At 43.0% G+C, this 18738-nt stretch overlaps 1 protein-coding gene across 1 annotated transcript in view; it reads right to left on the reverse strand.

Annotated features, from left to right (window-relative positions):
• TBCE (tubulin folding cofactor E) overlaps nt 1–18738 on the reverse strand; it is a 32775-nt gene that overhangs the window by 2975 nt on the left and 11062 nt on the right. Inside the window, exons 9-13 of the mRNA XM_063306594.1 lie at nt 8757–8852; nt 4916–4980; nt 4769–4833; nt 4041–4193; nt 1936–2089 (exon numbers count right to left, since the gene is read on the reverse strand). Of these exons, the coding sequence (XP_063162664.1) occupies nt 1936–2089; nt 4041–4193; nt 4769–4833; nt 4916–4980; nt 8757–8852 (533 nt within the window). The remainder of the gene's footprint in view (nt 1–1935; nt 2090–4040; nt 4194–4768; nt 4834–4915; nt 4981–8756; nt 8853–18738) is intronic.

An 18738-nucleotide genomic window follows, 5' to 3' on the forward strand; every position in this document is an offset into this window, starting at 1 on the left:
AATATAAAGGGCAAAATTCGTATAGGATGTCAAATTTTCCAATTTATTTATACATAAATAAGCCGCCTAGAGTCACTTATACAGTGAGATGGGCAGCATATAAATTTTGTTTATATATATATAAAAATAAAAATGTATGTATGTATGTATGTCTGCCTGCTTAAGAGTAACAAAGAAGAAAAACCTACTTCTAAACTCTGCTTTAGAAAATTTGTCAGAAACCTTTAGGAAGTCCAAGTACATATTGTTGAATCAAACTGGCCCCAAAGTCTCAGAAAATAAAGGATGTTAAATGATTTCTGTTTTTCAATATAGCACTTAGGTTTGTGAGAGACGTACCAATTCTAAATCAGCAGGACATGACCTTCTAGATGCTTAGTAATTTAACATTTTCCTCAAATTCACCCAGAATAAAGGCTAAAGGTGCATGCAAAATGGAAAAGGTTTTGTTTCAAACCAGAAACAAACACAGTTTTCTAAAAGCCCCGTTGAACCATTTCGGGTTGGTCTTGGATTGGCAGAAACAAAACCTGAAATATTTTGATGGTTCTAGCTTTTGGCCGAAACTAGAACCGGAGGGATTGCAGAGCGATTTTTACAGTGTGAGTAGGACAAGGCTAGTGCTCAGCACCCCTCTTCTTCCACATGGCCTTAGCTCCTTTTCTCAGCCATCACTGACATCCCAAAACAATATAGCCCCTGGGCAATCCGGTCCTGTAGTCTCACCAACACCTTCTCTTCTTTCTCTTTGCTGCCACCATTGCTTGCTTGCAATGCTGTCACCACAAACATCTCTCATTCTTGGCTTTTGCCCAGGTTCACTCCCCTGAAACACTTTTGCCCACATGTTCAGGTTGGGCATCAACTGTTCAAGACTGGCTACTCAGTGCATGGAAAGATTCAGGCATGAAACATTTTGTACATCCTTAATTAAAACTAACCAGCAGTTCTGAATCCCTTCTTAAAACCTGATAGTACACTGGCCACTTTCAAGTCCTCTCATAGGGACACAGGTTTTTTTTTAAGATCAACATTTGTTTAAAAAAAAAAAATACACACACACACACACACGAATGAATGAATGAATGAATGAATGAATGAATGAATGAATGAATGGATGCCATCTGGATCCAGTTATTTTTTTTAAAAAAAAAATTTCAAACTGCCAGTAGCAACACCTCCTGTTACCAATTTTGCTGGATGCCTATTACCTTCCTTTAAGTAACTTTGGGGACTGGTATCTTCAGTCCTATATTGAAGGTAGATACAAATCATCTATTCAACTCCTCTACAATCTCCTTTTCCTCCTCTAAAGCTTTTTTACTTTTCATAATCTCCCCCTAACTTGTTGCTTGCTCCAGTTGCAGTTATTATCAGATTGAAAAAAATTAAACTGGTTTCTGGATACAACCTGGAAACCAGGTTCTTCCTTTGCATCTTAACAAAGTACTGTTACTGTAGGAAGTGAAGGTGTTAAGATATATGAGAACTCTCTGCCTGTTCCTCCCCTTAGAATGAGAATGTAAAGTTAAAGCTATGGCTGCCTTTGGAAGAGAAATTTAGGGCAGATGTCTAGAAGTTCTGCAATCCAGGGGCTTCAAATGAAGCTAGAAAATATGAGAATGGCAGCCACACAGAATCAATATTCACTAGAGCATGTTGTATTGGCTGAGATTCAAACTAAGGAAATTAAGATGGCAAGTAGCTTGGATGGAGCTGGTTGGCTAGTCCAAGAATTTTTAAGCTAGAGAAAGACAATAGCAAGACCAGCACGAACCACAGGGGAAAAGATTCATCAAGCTGTGCAGCAACGTAGCAAGCATGCAAAATTGCCTTCTTCCTATTCATCTGCGAAAGAATCAGAATCAAGGCAGGCAGCTGGAAACTCAAGAGAAAATGCCAGAGGACAGAAACCAAGCTTCCTGCTATACTTACGGTCACAGAGTAACTGAAATCTTGGATGAGCAGCAAGGAATTCCTCACTTGGATTATTTTTCTTTGGATCTTGATTACCACCAGCTTTTAACCAGTGAACTCCATATTTTTTTCTATAGTCAAGTTCTGCTCCCTTCCTTTCTTCAGGAAAAATCTGGGGCAAAACAAGTCTGTATTATATAACATCAGAACAGCCAAATCAAGTTATATGGCATCTTTTAATATTGTTATTTATGGCATTTCTGGTTGGAGCTTTTCTCTAAGAAAGTAGGAATGGTTCAATTCAGAGTCACTCAAGGTTTGAAGATAACAATTACAGGCGATGACCTAAAGCAATCCCCTATTAATCTTATTTATAATTCTAACCTTCCTCTTTAATGCTCAGTAGCGCCCTCTCAGATGTTCTAAATGAAGCCTCCATTCCATTAACCCACAAACATAAGCCTGTCTGGAATGCTGAATGCTCCAGGCCCCATTCAAGAGAATTATATATAAGAGAGTTATATAGATCCTTTCTCATCCCCAAAACAGGCTTTGGACTTGAGCTCCTCAAACAGTAGGCCCTCAGCATATTGCAAGCTTCAGTTTGGCCTCAAAGAAAAACCACAGCAGAAGCAGTTTTTTTGAATGCCAGGTGCTGTTTCCATATGGAACGATTAGCCCAGCTTCTCACAGAAATAGAAAACCGTGATAAGCCAACTTCATTGCAGGCACTTTTAAACATGACTCAGCATATTATATCTGTTCCAGATGTAAATATCAGTTCCAAAAGTTTAGGGCAGACCAATGTCAAAGCCAGTGGTTTATTGCTCCCTTTTTCAATCTAGTGAAAATGGAAGAATTACCGAAGTCTCATATACATGTACTGAAATACAGTACTGGAATTGTATGCAATTTGCTAGTAAGATGGATCTGTTAATAGTGGCCTGCCGCTGTTTTGAGGCACTTTTTTCTGTACGGTATCAAAAGCCACAAATATCTTCAAGACAGGATGGACAAGCTGCTCTTCCAGCATCCAAATTTAAATGACCTAAGTGTACCAAAAGTAGAACCTTTCCTATTGATGTCTGACCCATGGGATCAAATTTGTCACTGTTTGAGAAAATTCAATAGGTGATAAGACTGTACTGGGCAGTTTTATTACATCATCATCATCATTATTCCCTAAAGCAAGGCTTCTTAGACTATGGGTCACAACCTCTTAAGCAGCTGTGAGCAAATGTGAGGGGATGGCAATCTCTCCCACTCTGTCCTCTCCAAGTTGTGCACAGGATCCAAGTATCAGGACTCTCCTCTAAAGGCCCTTGTTTTCACAGCAATGATTTCTGCAGGAGCCCCAACCTATTCCTAGGGGCCATCCAAGGTGACTCAAACAGGCTAAAATATCCTGGGCAGCTAGATCATCTTGAGTGACATTCATATTGCCACTGCTAAAGGAGAGCCCTGGCCTTGGAAGTGAGTTCTGGGAACAATTCATCATTAGGTGTGCAAATGTGGCTTGCACAAGTGTAATTGGATCACCTTCAGACTGCACTCCCACTCTGTCTGATAGCAAAAGCCCTGTCAGAATGCATCCAATATAGATAGTCCTCGCTTAACAACTACAGTTGGGACTGGAACTTCGGTTGCTAAGTGAAGCGAATCCAACCCAATTTTACGACCTTTTTTGTGATGGTCGCTAAGCAAATCACTGTGGACATTAAGTGAAAGTGGTCATTAAGCGAATCATGCAGTTCCCCACTGATTTTGCTTGCCAGAAGCTGGCTGGGAAGGTCAAAAATGGTGATCACGTGACCACAAGAAGTTGTGACAGTCATAGATGCGAACCAGTTGCCAAGTGCCCAAATCATGATCATGTGACTGCTGCGATGGTCGTAAGTCAGTTTTTCCAGCATTGCTGTAAGTCCAAACCATTGCTAAATGAATGTTTGTTAAGCGAGGACTACCTGTAGTTTTGATTCAGGAGAGGAAGTTCACACATTCATTTATTATTGTTGAGTATTTTGGCACCTACAAAGTTTTAGAATCCATGGTTAGCCAACAGCTCTCAGAAAACAGTAACATACATGCCTTCTTAATATCGCTAACGAAACATAAAAATATACCTGCGATTTGTTCAAAAACTTTAACTGGCCTATTTTGGCAATAATAAGCTGTTTCACAGTCTCTACATTTTGGTCTGAATCCATCAAAGGGTTATTCCGACAATCAAATGATTCAAGTTTTTGTAGCTTGTCAAGTTCATTGATAACAGACCACTGAAAACAGAAAAATGGAAAACATGGCAACTTTGAACCGTTAAGTCCGAAACCAAAAGGCGTTCTGTTACTGCTTACATAAAGTTATGCAAGTTATGCTATGCAAAACTCCCTTAGTGACACCTCTTGCAATGATTTAGAGATATCAATCTTATTTATTAAAATGACATAATTGATGAAAATACAAGTTAAAAAATTAACTTACGTAGTTAGCTTTGCAAATGCTCTTCATGACACTTAATAAAGCAATCAAAATATGTTAAATATTTTGATTATATTTAAAGCTGTAGTCTATTACAACTTCAGTCTGACAATGCTATTATTGCTCAGTAATTTCCCATTCATTTCAGTTGGCTTAGGGAATTAACTTTAACAGCAGGTCATATGGTAGATGCAGCAATGGCTATATCCTTGTATACTAATTGCCAAAAAAACATAAAAACCAAATAGTCTGACAAGAAATTATACCATCTTTACTGTGCATTTTTATAAATGATTGACATTTAAAAAGATAAAAGCTGTAGTAAATGAAGAGAATTGAATTCATAACCCAATTCATGCCACAGGTATCTTACTTTTGCTATTCTATTGTCTTTTAATATAAGATGTGTTAATGAAGGAAACCTTCTAGTCTTGTACCCTGTAAAAGAGAAGAATAAACTGGTGAAACAATAGTGACAAATTAAATTACAGACATATGTAACAGTATTTAATTTACATACCAAATGCTGCATCAGGAAAGTGTATAGAAGAAATTCCATTGTTCGTAAGTATTAATCTTTCTAACCTGAAATTTAGAAGTCAAACCATTAAAATATAAGCCAGTAATTTGGATTTCATATCCAATAGCTTGTGGTAAGTCAGAAATTAGCACTGTACTATGTTAAGTCAAATCAGAATGGAAGACACAGGTTGTAACTACGATTCTTTATTGTAAGGCTACAATGAAATGAAAAATAAATCAGGTAAAGTAAAACAATTATTTGAAAAGTAAAAGTAGAAACTGAATTTTTATGACATGGAAACTGTGACATTTTAGTTAAAGATTAGGTTCTTTCCCACTGTGCTGCCTGTAGACTATATGGTATCTTTGAACTACACGCAAGCCAAAAAGCTAGTGATGCAAAGATGGAGTGCTACTGAATATCAATCTGAAGTCAGCTCACTCTCACAGCTCTAGAATCCGCCTAGACAGATTCCAGGGAACCAGCAAGTCTCTTGTACACTCTCACTTCCTCTAAATAAGGAATGGATTTTTTAGGTGCTCCCATTGACGCTTCTGTATGACAGGTATGCCAACATCCCCATACTCCAGCAAACAAGCTTTGTGACTGCAAGGAGACTGAAACCATTCAACATGTCCTCCTTTACTGTAACTTCTACAAGGATCTTTGAAACAACATCTCCTTTTACTCTGAGTGCTGGGGAGAACGGATGATTTCTATACACACTACCTGCTTCCAGAGTCAAATCCTGGTATCACTCCACGGTAGCCAGATTTGTTGCTACAGCAGTCAAAACTAGGCAACAGTTAACTTCAGATTCAACCTGAGAGCTCACTGTCCTTAGACTAATTTATTTTTCTCTTCCTTCTCTTTCTTGCTCTTCTTAGGGGTATAAAAGATACCCCTAAATTATGATTGTAATAAGCATCTAAGTAAATATTAAGTTGCTGCTGTTGTTGTTGATTTCTTTAGTCACTTCCGACTCTTCGTGACTTCATGGATCAGCCCACGCCAGAGCTTCCTGTCAGTTGTCATCACCCCCAGCAAATATTAAGTAAGCATCATTTATTTATTTATTTATCAAATTTATTCACTGCCCATCTCATTCAGAGAGCGACTCTGGACGATTTACATAAAATAAGAATACAGTATTAGTTAAAATACAATAAAACAATACAGTAAAAACAATCTTCTTAATAAATAATATGTTCCAAGGGGTAGACGGCAAAAAGTTCTTAATTTAATTTCCAGCGAGTGTCTTTAGGGTGCTAACCGCCCCCAGGGATGGTTACTGCTCTTCATGCCCCACACGAGAGGACAAAGCCGGGTCTTCACTCCTTTCTGCCTGCCTCACCTCTGGGGGGAAGAGTATTCCATAGGGCGGGGGCAACAGCAGGGAAGGCTGTCTTCCTGGGGCCCACCAGATGTCATTCTTTTGGAGATGGGACCCACAACATGCTCAAAGTACTCCAGGTAGAACTTCCATATTTTACCAGCACATTTTTAATTATCTAAATGTTTTAATATATTCATATTTCAATACTCTACTAAACCATTCAACAGCAATATAGCTTTGTACATACTTAACAGTTAAGCATCTCTTGCAATCTTTGCTGCTTATATACTTAGATATGGTCTGGTGTAGTGAAGAAAACAAACCTAGCAAACAAAATGGAGGTTGCACCCTTTTCTTCCTTGTCTTTTAGGTATGACCTAAAAGGGTCAAAAGCCAGTTCCTCTCTCTGCCTAATCCCACCAGACACAAACTGATCCTCCCTGCCCCAGACAAAGCCCCCCTGCAGTCCCATCTAAACCAAAGAGAGGCCTCCTCACCAGCTCACAGCATACCCCAAGGATAGCCTTATAAGGAAATTGCAACCTAGAGAAACCCCCACCTTCCATCCTCTATCAGCTGATGACCTCAACATTCCATCTCCTTCACAGTGAACTTCCCCAGCTCTGCTGCCCTCCTGAAAGGCCCATTGTGCCTTACCAACCCCAGGGACACTGACAACGACCTGCCTAGCTTCCCCAAACTGGCCAGCCAATCAGATCCCTAGGATTTCCTGCCTTGTAGCCCTCAACTTCTATAAAAATCTTTGCTTTTTCATTGTTTGGGGTCCTTCTTTCTTGTAAAGCAGGTGCCCAGTGATCATTGCAATAAACATAGTCCTTCTCAGTGTTGTGCTCCTTCTTCAGACTGAATCCGCAACATTGGTACTTCAGTTTTCACTTGCTCTTTTTACCTTTTCTCTCCTTTCTCTTCTATGTAAATTCCTTAGCTACTTTATCCCATTCCCTTTTCACTCCCATAATATTGTCACTGAATTGTACCTACATCTGGTCATAAAAGGCTTTGATCTGATTCGATACATAAAAGCTTCCTACAGCAGCAAGTACTTCATACAGAGGCATAAATTATTTGACTAAAACAAATGCCAATATTTTTGGAGCTTTTGTCTTGTGTAAATAAGCTAACATGGTTTTATTCCCAATCTAGAAAAGAACCCAACCAGATGAAGCTGTGCAAAGACCTTCCTGGCCACAGCTGCCACCTGCTTATCAAACAGCTGAGAGTCCAGGAAGACCCCCAAATTACAAACCATTCTTGAATGGGGGGTGGGGAATGCTACCCCATCCAACGTTAAAGATGGAATATCCCCAGATTTATGTGGCACTAACATTCACAGCCACTTGGTGTTGATAGGATTGAGTCAGAGATGATTCCTCCCCATCCAAATCTACATAGCCTCCAGGCACTGGGACAGAATCTTGACAGCCTCATTTGGCAAGCCTGGGGTTGAGAGATATAATTGGGTATTATCAAAGTGCTGATGATACTGAACCACCATCCGGCAGATGACTTCACCCAGAAGTTTCATGTAGATGTTGAATAAAAGAGGAGAGTGAGCTGGATCCTACAGCACCCCACAAAAGAGGGGCCTAGGGAGTGACCTCTACCCCCAACCAACACTGACTGAAACTGGCCCCACAGGAAGGAAGAAAACCACTGTAAAATGCTGCTCTTTATCCCCAACCCCCGGAACCAGCCCAGAAGGATATCACAGTTTATACTATTGAAAGCTGCTAAGAGATCAAGGAGCACTGTCACAGGTCACCTACAGGAGCAACAAAGGCTGTCTCCATACTAAATCCCAGTCTGAAACCCAAATGAAAGGGTCTAGATAATTCCCTTCCTCCAGGGTTCTCATCAACTGCAGAACAACCATCTTCTCAACAACCTTCCCTAAAAAGCAAAATTTGGAACCTGGACAACATTTGAGAAGAGGGCACACCACCACCCCCTTCAAAGCAGGAGGTACTACCCCCTCCATCAAAGAGGCCAACACCATGGACCTACCAGGGAAAGGAGGCTGCCCTGCCAAAAAATAGCTGAAGTAGCCTCCCCTTCCTGATGGCTCTTAAGGTGATACAACCTTTCATGATGAGTCCTTCTCTTTTCTCCCAGTTGCTTTTTGACAGGTGCACTACCAGATCCCAAGTGTCTGAACTGAAAATTAATTTTATGCACAAATGTAGGAAAGAAAGGGCAGAGCAAGTATTTCATCATAGTTTGTAGGCACTGCATTTGAGGATTCCTAAACAAGTAGAGCCATGGAACAATTTTTGGAGCACTGATCTAAATAGTTTGGCAGAAAACTGAAACATCAACTTCACCACTGTGTAGTCTTGGTTCAATGCAAAGATAATGTACCATGACTAAGAGATCAGGAAAACAGTACGATCATGTTCCACTCTGAAGAAAAATGTATTTCTGCTGGATAAAAACAATGTTACATTGACACTGAGATTAACAGTAGAGCTGTACAATGATTACCTGGGAAGATCTGCAATTAGATGAAGTTGATTTTCATCAGTTAGCTGGTTGTTAGAAAGGTCTAGCCATTTCAGATTCTGGAGGACATCAACAGGTCTGTAAGGAAAAATCCTTATTTAAGAAAATTATTAAAACTTTACAATATCATAACTCCTTCACAATAAAATATTAAAAAATACAGTTTACTGTTTGCTACCCTGTATCATACAGAAATTATTTTCTGCCTTATTTTTAAATTTTAATTGTTTAGAAGAGCCATGAAGACTTCGCTTTGGCGAGGGAGATTGAGAGTGAGACCTCTTGCATCATTGTGCTTGCCATCTTTTATCTTTAATGTTTTATTGTAATTTCTTTCTCTGTTGTGAGCTGCCCAGAGTCATTGAGAATCAGGTGGCATACAAGCTTAAATACTACTACTACTACTACTGTCTTTTCCATACTTAGTATTGTTTTCATGTTATTCTACACTAGAGTTTAATGATCACAGATCATAATGCATCCAGGATTGTCTCTACTAAACCATTTATACTTGAGCACTAAAAGGTCCTAAAATGCTAGGAAAGTGTACAGACACCTGTACAAAAATCAGTTCTTCTTTCAGTGCTTTCTACCCTGACAGTGCTATAACTCAAGGTGTTTGTACTAGCATACATAGAATTGACACGGGGTTCTTACTCAGTTTTAACTCTTCTGAACCACAAAAGCTCCATGCCAAAATTATATAGTCCCTGCTTAAATACCCTACGTAGCTTTTATTGGAAGAATTTCTAATTGCCATCCCAGCCTTGCTGCAACCTAACATCTAATGGGGATGCCCTTCTTTGTATCTCTACCATAGTGGAAGTTTAGTTGATGGAGAGAAGGAAAAAGGCCTTCTCTCTCTGACAGGTTTTCAGCAGTTGTTTTGCAGGAATTGTAAATTTTATCTGATATTCTGGTTTAGGTAGTGTACATGTTTGCTTGTTTAATATATCCCTTCTCTGTCATTGTTTCATATAATTTTGAAAATCCATTGTGGTTCACCACCCTGAATACTGTATAAGTGCTAAAGAAATGGAATATAATTTTCATGTAAATAAATGCAATGAATAAACATCTTTTTTATCCATACATTTCAGTTATCCTAACATATTTTGGAGGTTGTTTTCTTCTTAACTAATATAAACAGAACACCAGGAAAATATCAAATATAAAGCAAACAGTAATTAAAAGTGAAAAATACTAAACCATTAAAGGTAAACAAAACCAAAAGTGTTGTACACACAGTCACATTTTTTACTGTTTCTACTCAGAAAAACACCAATATAGTTGAAGATAATATAAGAAGTTAATTGATTAGAGGTATTTGTTTATATACACAATAATGCTGGGTTCTTACAGACTCCACCCCATCCTGGAAGTGCAGTGATCACACAACCTAAAGTTTACTCCTCAAGGTGGACAGATAAAGCAGCAGACTTTTTCTGAACTACATACTCCTATAATCACCACTTATCTCCCCTATTCTACTCAAAAGCAATTTCCTGCTTCTGATCTTGGTTTGTGGCTTTTCTCGAATCAGGACTGAAGGTGCGGATATCATGCAAAGCCTAACAGTCTTGACTGTCACCAAACCACCCTTCATTAGTATGTAAAAGAGCTTTCTACTGGATAATCCTTCAGCAAAGGATCGTTACCTTGTGGTGGTGCTGGAGCTTGAGCACCTCAATGATGCCATGAGCTAAACCGTGAAGGGCCACCCAAGACGGGAAGGTCATGACAGAGAGGTCAGACTAAATGCGATCCCTCGGGAAGATAATGGCAACCCACCCCAGTATTCTTGCCATGAAAACTAAATGGATCAGTACAACCAGAGATATGTCGGTATACCATTGGAAGATGAGACACCCAGGTCGGAAGATGGTCAAAATGCTACTGGGGAGGAACAGAGGATGAGTTCAACTAGCCCCAGACGTGATGACGCAGCTAGCTCAAAGCCGAAAGGACGGCTAGCGGCCGACGGTGCTGGTGGTGAACGGCAAATCTGATGTTCTAAGGATCAACACACCATTGGAACCTGGAATGTAAGATCTATGAGCCAGGGCAAATTGGATGTGGTTATTGGTGAGATGTCAAGATTAAAGATAGACATTCTGGGTGTCATGAGTAAGGATGGCGAGCAGGGGGCTCCCATCCAGACTGTCAAGCGCATGCGTAGCACTGAGGAACTGTTCAGCCATTCAAAGAGACACAGATCGGGACCGCCTTAACCCTTGGGGGTTATATGTCTGGGTTTTCCCCACACTTCTTCAGTTTGTTAGGATTCCTGTTAAGTACTAGCAATAAATATTAGAGACCAGTTCCTTGTCTCAGTGTGTTTCCTGGTTGTTAGGACATCAATCCTAACAAACTCCTACTCCCATCGAAAGAGGGAGGAACAAGCAATTAAGGAGATACGTTTAGAAATGTCTTCAGAAAACCAAGAAATGCGGCTCGCCATCCAACAATTAGCAGCAGCCCTACAACAACACCAACAAGTAGATCTCCAGATCAACACATTACAAGCTGCCATGCTACAGCAGTTACAACAACCAGTTCCGATTAACCCACAACCGGCGCCAGCAGCAGCAGAAGCAGCAGCAGCCCCACCAATAGTCTTGAGATCCCAGGGCAGTCTACCAGAGAAATTTGGAGGAGAAGCAGGACAGCTGAGAACCTTTCTCACACAGTGCACTATGTTCTTCGACAGCAGACCCGCAGAGTTCCCCACAGACAGAACCAGAGTCACCTTCACCCTAGGTCTGCTAAAGGGACCAGCAGCCAAATGGGCTATTCCCATGGTGGAGAACAACGACCTGATTCTCAACGACTACCAGAATTTTTTGGCAGAGTTTCGAGCACACTTTGACGACCCGATCAGAGAGGCCACGGCCAGCCGAGAGATTCGGAAGCTCAAGCAAGGTAACAAGAGGGTGGGAATCTACATTGCTGATTTCAAGTTGTTAGCAGGAGATCTGGACTGGAATGAGAGTGCCTTGAAAGACCAATTCAAACAGGGGCTGGATGAGAAAATTAAGAATGAATTGGTGCGCCAGGGAACACCAGCTACGTTAGAAGCCCTATATCAGTTATCGGTGGTCATAGATGCCAGGCTAGAGGAGCTTAGGCAGATGCAGCCGGGGAGAAGCAGGACCCTAAGAGCGTTTTCAGGATTTCCAGCTCTCTCTGTAGCATCCTCTCACTCAGCACAAGAGGAGCCAATGCAGATTGGGGCAAGCAGGAGACTGATTTCCGAGACTGAGAGGCAGAGAAGGAGAGAGAGAGCCCTGTGTTTCTACTGCGGAGCCCAGGGGCACATGGTGAGAGCTTGCCCAGCGAGAGGCCAAGCAGCTCCAGTAAGAACCCCAAGGCAAGCAGCTGAAACAGGGACCAGCTCCGCCTCTATTCCCAACCAGGGAAACTCCAGCGGTCTCCCTCCACAGAGCTCAGCAGGGAGACCATCAATCAATTAAGGAGGGCTCATTCCGAAGATTCCAGGAAAGCCTTTTACTACTTACCAGTAATAATCCATGTCAACCCAGAGCACCAGGTCAAGCTAGAGGCCCTCGTGGATTCTGGAGCTTCAACTAATTTTATTGATGCGCAGACCGTACAAGACTGCAACATACCGACCAGAGAATTACCATGCCCCATAGAAGTGGACACCATTGACGGCCAGCCTCTCAAAGCAGGGCCGATTAGAAGGCTCACAGAACCGGTGCAACTGACAGTGGGAGACCACACTGAGTGGATTCAGCTTTATGTTACTGCATCGCTAAATGTGCCGGTAATCCTAGGCACGCCTTGGCTGAGGATCCACAACCCGTTGATGAACTGGACTACAGGAGCAATCTCCTTCCCAGCTAAGGAATGCCAGGACCACAAGATTCAAGCCGCTCCACGCTCTCCAGCAACCAACGCAGTCACAGTAGCAGGGGGAGTCCACTTGCCAGCCAAGTATGCAGATTTTGCAGACGTTTTCAGCGAACAAGAGGCCACAGCAATACCCTCCCATAGGGACTGTGACTGCACCATTGAGTTGATACCAGGAGCCAAGATTCCAGCAAGGAAACAATATCCCATGTCCCCCAAGGAACTAGCCACCTTAAAGGATTACTTGGACTCCAATCTCCAAAAGGGTTTCATCCGACCATCTACTTCCCCAGCGTCTGCTCCTACCTTCTTTGTACCAAAGAAGCCTGACCCGTTGGCACCTGCAACCCAGGAGACACCCATGAGTGGTCCACGACTTCAGTTTTTTAAATAAACAAACAAAAAGAGAATCCTATCTTCTGCCCTTAATCTCGGATCTGCTAGATCGCTTACAGAAGGCACGCATTTTTACCAGGTTGGATCTCAGGAGTGCGTACAATCTGATCCGGGGGAAAGAGGGGCACGAATACCTGACTGCCTTCGACACCAGGTTTGGAAAATTTGAGTACCTTGTTATGCCCTTTGGCTTGTCTAATGCAGGAGCCATATTTTCCAGATTTATGAATCACGTTTTTGCTGATTTACTAGATAAGTATATGGTCGTTTATCTAGATGACATATTAATTTTCTCTGAGGATGCCACAACTCACGTAACCCACGTACGTAATGTTTTGCAAAGACTGAGAGAGAACAGGCTGTTCGCCAAGCTAGAGAAGTGTGCCTTTGATTTAACTGAAGTACATTTCCTGGGTTATATAGTATCCACAGAAGGCATATCCATGGATCCTGCTAAGGTCCAGGCAATTCTCTCTTGGCCACCTCCCCGAAATGTTAAAGATGTACAAAGATGGTTAGGATTTTGTAATTTTTATCGCCGTTTTGTCCGGGCCTATAGTGATCGGACCAGACCATTCACACAGCTCTTGAAGAAAGGTTCAAAATTCATATGGGGGGAGAGGGAGCAAGCAGCGTTCCAGGAATTGAAGCAGCTTTTTGCTTCCCAGCCGCTCTTAAGGCACCCTGACCCCACGAAGCCATTCATAATGTCTTCAGATGCTTCAGATGTTGCCATTGGGGCAGTGTTATTGCAATATACAAACAAGGCAGAGAATACATTGCTTCCTTGTGCCTTTTTTTCACATCTACTCTCACCAGCAGAGAGAAACTATGATGTTTTTAACAAAGAGTTGCTGGCAATTAAGGCAGCATTCCAAGAGTGGAGGCACTGGCTAGAAGGGGCGACCTTTCCAGTGAAAGTTTGCACCGATCACAAAAATTTACAGCTTCTACAAAACACCAGATCCCTCACCCCATGCCAAATCAGATGGAGCCAGTTTTTCTCCTGTTTCAATTTTGTTGTTTCTTATGTGCCTGGGGCGCAAAACTGCTTGGCAGACGCCCTGTCTCGATCCTTTCAGGCAAGCCCCCCACTCACCAGGAAGTACAGGCTGCTATATTACAACCTCACAACTTTGATCAGTCTATGAGGGGGAACCAAACAGAGATTTTAGCAGCAGGCAGACAAGCAGAGGACCTATTTTCAAGAGCCAGAGCTCAGCAGCAACAGGACCCGTATGCCAGGGCCAGGATGGATGACCTCCAGAGGGCCCCGCAAGACACTGCCTCCCCATTCAATGTGGAGGCAGGAATCCTCTGGCATAGTGGGCGATTGTATATTCTCCCTTCATTGAGGGAAGAAGTACTGAGACTGTGTCATGACCACCAAACGGCAGGCCACGGAGGCGTTTTCAAAACTCTCCATAGAGCTCTGAGAGACTACTGGTGGCCTAAGATGGTTGCAGACATTAAGGGCTACGTTGCTTCTTGTCACACCTGCAGACGAGCCAAGCCTCTCCCAGGGAAGCCCACAGGACTCTTGCAACCCCTACCCACCCCCAGTAGGCCTTGGGATACGATCTCCATGGATTTCATCACTGATTTACCCCCGGTCCAGGGCCTGACTTCCATACTGGTGGTGATGGACCTTTTCACAAAGATGGCACATTTTATTCCTTGCAAGGGCCTCCCATCTGCACCAGCCACAGCGCAGTTGTTCATAGACCACGTTTTTAGGTATAGAGGCATGGTGAATCACTTGGTGAGTGACAGAGGCCCACAGTTCACTTCCAGGTTCTGGAGGGCCCTTTTCCAGTCATTAGGGGTCCAGATCCACCTGTCATCAGCGCATCATCCTGCCAGTAATGGGCAAGCCGAAAAAATTAACCAGTGGTTACAGCAGTATCTCAGGTGTTACACCACTTATCGGCAAGACAATTGGCCAGCCCTGCTGCCCATGGCAGAATTTACTTATAACAACTCTGTGCAGTCATCTACCCAGATGTCTCCGTTCCAAGCACTCTACGGGGTTAACCCTCGGGTGTTGCCCACCTCCTCCCAGCAGGGAACTGTTCCAGCCGCAGCTGATTTTCTTAAAGAGCAACAAGCCGCACAGGAGTTGTTAAAGGAGCAGCTGAACAGGGCAAAGAGTGCTTACAAGAGGGCGGCAGATGCTCACAGACAGGAGGGGCCAGCGATTGCAGTAGGAGACAAAGTGTGGCTCTCTACCAAGTTTTTGATCTCTACCAGACCCTCCAAGAAATTGGACTCTAAGTTTGTCGGCCCTTTCACTGTGGTGCAGCAGATAAATCCAGTAGCTTATCGTTTACAGCTCCCACCATCCATGAAGGTCCACCCAGTGTTTCACAGAGCCTTGCTAGCCAAAGACCCTCCCCCAAGTAACTTGCGATCGCAACTGCCCCCTCCACCTCCAGTAATTGTGGAGGGAGAGGAAGAGTACGAAGTGGAGGAGATTCTGGACTCTAGGAGGAGGGGAAGGGGCATCCAATATTTCATACACTGGAAAGGGTACCCTGAGGAAGAGCGCACGTGGGAGAATGCCAGAGATGTGCATGCACCAGAACTGGTTCATCGTTTTCATCAGCTTTTCCCTCACAAACCCAAGCCTCGCACTCTACCAGAGATTCCTCTTTCGCCTGAGCAGGCCGAAGAAGCCCAAGCAGAAGAGTTCGTGAGTGTGTATTTCCCCCCCCCCCCCGCCTGAAGCCTTCACTCCACTTACAGAGGAGGCGGGGGAACCGCAACCCTCCACCTCGGGCTTGCATTTCCCAGGGAGGGGGGCTGACCGTGCTAACTCTCTAGATGTTTTCCAGCAGCAGCCACCTGGGCCAGAGGCATTATCGGACTGGGAGGGCAGCACTGCTTCGTCCTTGGAGGAGTTTTCCTTTGAAGACTTGCCATCCTTGCCCAGTTCCCATGGGACTTTAGAAGCAGACGGCACATCTTATCAAGACTCTGGAGGGGAGGGGGCTGAAATGGAATGTGAATCTGGAGGGGAGGGTGATGTCATGAGTAAGGATGGCGAGCAGGGGGCTCCCATCCAGACTGTCAAGCGCATGCGTAGCACTGATGAATTGTTCAGCCATTCAAAGAGACACAGATCGGGACCGCCTTAACCCTTGGGGGTTATATGTCTGGGTTTTCCCCATGCTTCTTCAGTTTGTTAGGATTCCTGTTAAGTACTAGCAATAAATATTAGAGACCAGTTCCTTGTCTCAGTGTGTTTCCTGGTTGTTAGGACACTGGGCGTCAGTGAACTGAAATGGACTGGAATGGGCCACTTTGCATCAAATGACCACCAGATCTACTACTGTGGACAAGAGGACCACAGAAGAAATGGAGTAGCCTTCATAATTAATAGTAAAGTGGCTAAAGCAGTGCTTGGATACAATCCAAAAAACGATAGAATGATCTCAATTCGAATTCAGGGCAAGCCATCTAACATCACAGTGATCCAAATATACGCCCCAACCACAGATGCTGAAGAAGCTGAAGTAGAGCAGTTCTATGAGGATCTGCAGGACCCACTGGACAACACGCCTAAAAGAGATGTTATTTTCATCACGGGAGACTGGAATGCTAAGGTGGGCAGTCAAATGACACCTGGAATTACAGGTAAGCATGGCCTGGGTGAACAAAACGAAGCAGGACATAGGCTGATAGAATTTTGCCAAGACAACTCAATGTGCATAACAAACACTCTCTTCCAGCAACCTAAGAGACGGCTTTATACATGGACTTCACCAGATGGACAATACCGAAATCAGATTGACTACATCCTCTGCAGCCAAAGGTGGTGGACATCTATACAGTCAGTAAAAACAAGACCTGGAGCTGACTGTAGTTCAGATCACGAACTTTTTATTGCACAATTTAGGATCAGACTAAAGAGATTAGCGAAGACCCACAGATCAGCTAGATATGAGCTCACTAATATTCCTAAAGAATATGCAGTGGAGGTGAAGAATAGATTTAAGGGACTGGACTTAGTAGACAGGGTCCCGGAAGAACTATGGACAGAAGTTCGCAGCATTGTTCAGGAGGTGGCAACAAAATACATCCCAAAGGAAGAGAAAACCAAGAAAGCAAAATGGCTGTCTGCTGAGACACTAGAAGTAGCCCAAGAAAGAAGGAAAGCAAAAGGCAACAGTGATAGGGGGAGATATGCCCAATTAAATGCAAAATTCCAGAGGTTCGCCAGAAGAGATAAGGAATTGTTTTTAAACAAGCGATGCATGGAAGTGGAAGAAGACAATAGAATAGGAAGGACAAGAGACCTCTTCCAGAAAATTAGAAACATTGGAGGTAAATTCCAGGCAAAAATGGGTATGATCAAAAACAAAGATGGCAAGGACCTAACAGAACAAGAACAGGTCAAGGAAAGGTGGCAAGAATATACAGAAGACCTGTATAGGAAGGATAACAATATTGGGGATAGCTTTGACGGTGTGGTCAGTGAACTAGAGCCAGACATCCTGAAGAGTGAGGTTGATTGGGCCTTAAGAAGCATTGCTAATAACAAGGCAGCAGGAGACGACGGCATCCCAGCTGAATTGTTCAAAATCTTGCAAGATGATGCTGTCAAGGTAATGCATGCTATATGCCAGCAAATTTGGAAAACACAAGAATGGCCATCAGACTGGAAAAAATCAACTTATATCCCCATACCAAAAAAGGGAAACACTAAAGAATGTTCAAACTATCGAACAGTGGCACTCATTTCACATGCCAGTAAGGTAATGCTCAAGATCCTGCAAGGGAGACTTCAGCAATTCATGGAGCGAGAATTGCCAGATGCAAAAGCTGGGTTTAGAAAACGCAGAGGAACTAGGGACCAAATTGCCAATATCCGCTGGATAATGGAAAAAGCCAGGGAGTTCAGAAAAACATCTATTTCTGTTTTATTGACTATTCTAAAGCCTTTGACTGTGTGGACCATAACAAATTGTGGCAAGTTCTTAGTGGTATGGGGATACCAAGTTACCTTGTATACCTCCTGAAGAATCTATATAACGACCAAGTAGCAACAGTAAGAACAGACCACGGAACAATGGACTGGTTTAAGATTGGGAAAGGAGTACAGCAGGGCTGTATACTCTCACCCAACCTATTCAACTTGTATGCAGAACACGTCATGTGACATGCTGGGCTTGAGGAATCCAAGGCTGGAGTTAAAATCGCTGGAAGAAACATTAACAATCTCAGATATGCAGATGATACCACTTTGATGGCTGAAAGCAAAGAGGAACTGAGGAGCCTTATGATGAAGGTGAAAGAAGAAAGTGCAAAAGCTGGCTTGCAGCTAAAGCTCCAAAAAACCAAGATTATGGCAACCAGCTTGATTGATAACTGGCAAATAGAGGGAGAAAATGTAGAAGCAGTGAAAGACTTTGTATTTCTAGGTGCAAAGATTACTGCAGATGCTGAGTGCAGTCAGGAAATCAGAAGACGCTTAATCCTAGGAAGAAGAGCAATGACAAATCTCGATAAAATAGTTAAGAGCAGAGACATCACACTGACAACAAAGGTCCGCATAGTTAAAGCAATGGTGTTCCCCATAGTAACATATGGCTGCGAGAGCTGGACCATAAGGAAGGCTGAGAGAAGGAAGATAGATGCTTTTGAACTGTGGTGTTGGAGGAAAATTCTGAGAGTGCCTTGGACTGCAAGAAGA

The sequence above is a fragment of the Candoia aspera genome, chromosome 1, assembly GCF_035149785.1.
Source record: "Candoia aspera isolate rCanAsp1 chromosome 1, rCanAsp1.hap2, whole genome shotgun sequence".
Lineage (NCBI taxonomy): Eukaryota > Metazoa > Chordata > Lepidosauria > Squamata > Boidae > Candoia > Candoia aspera.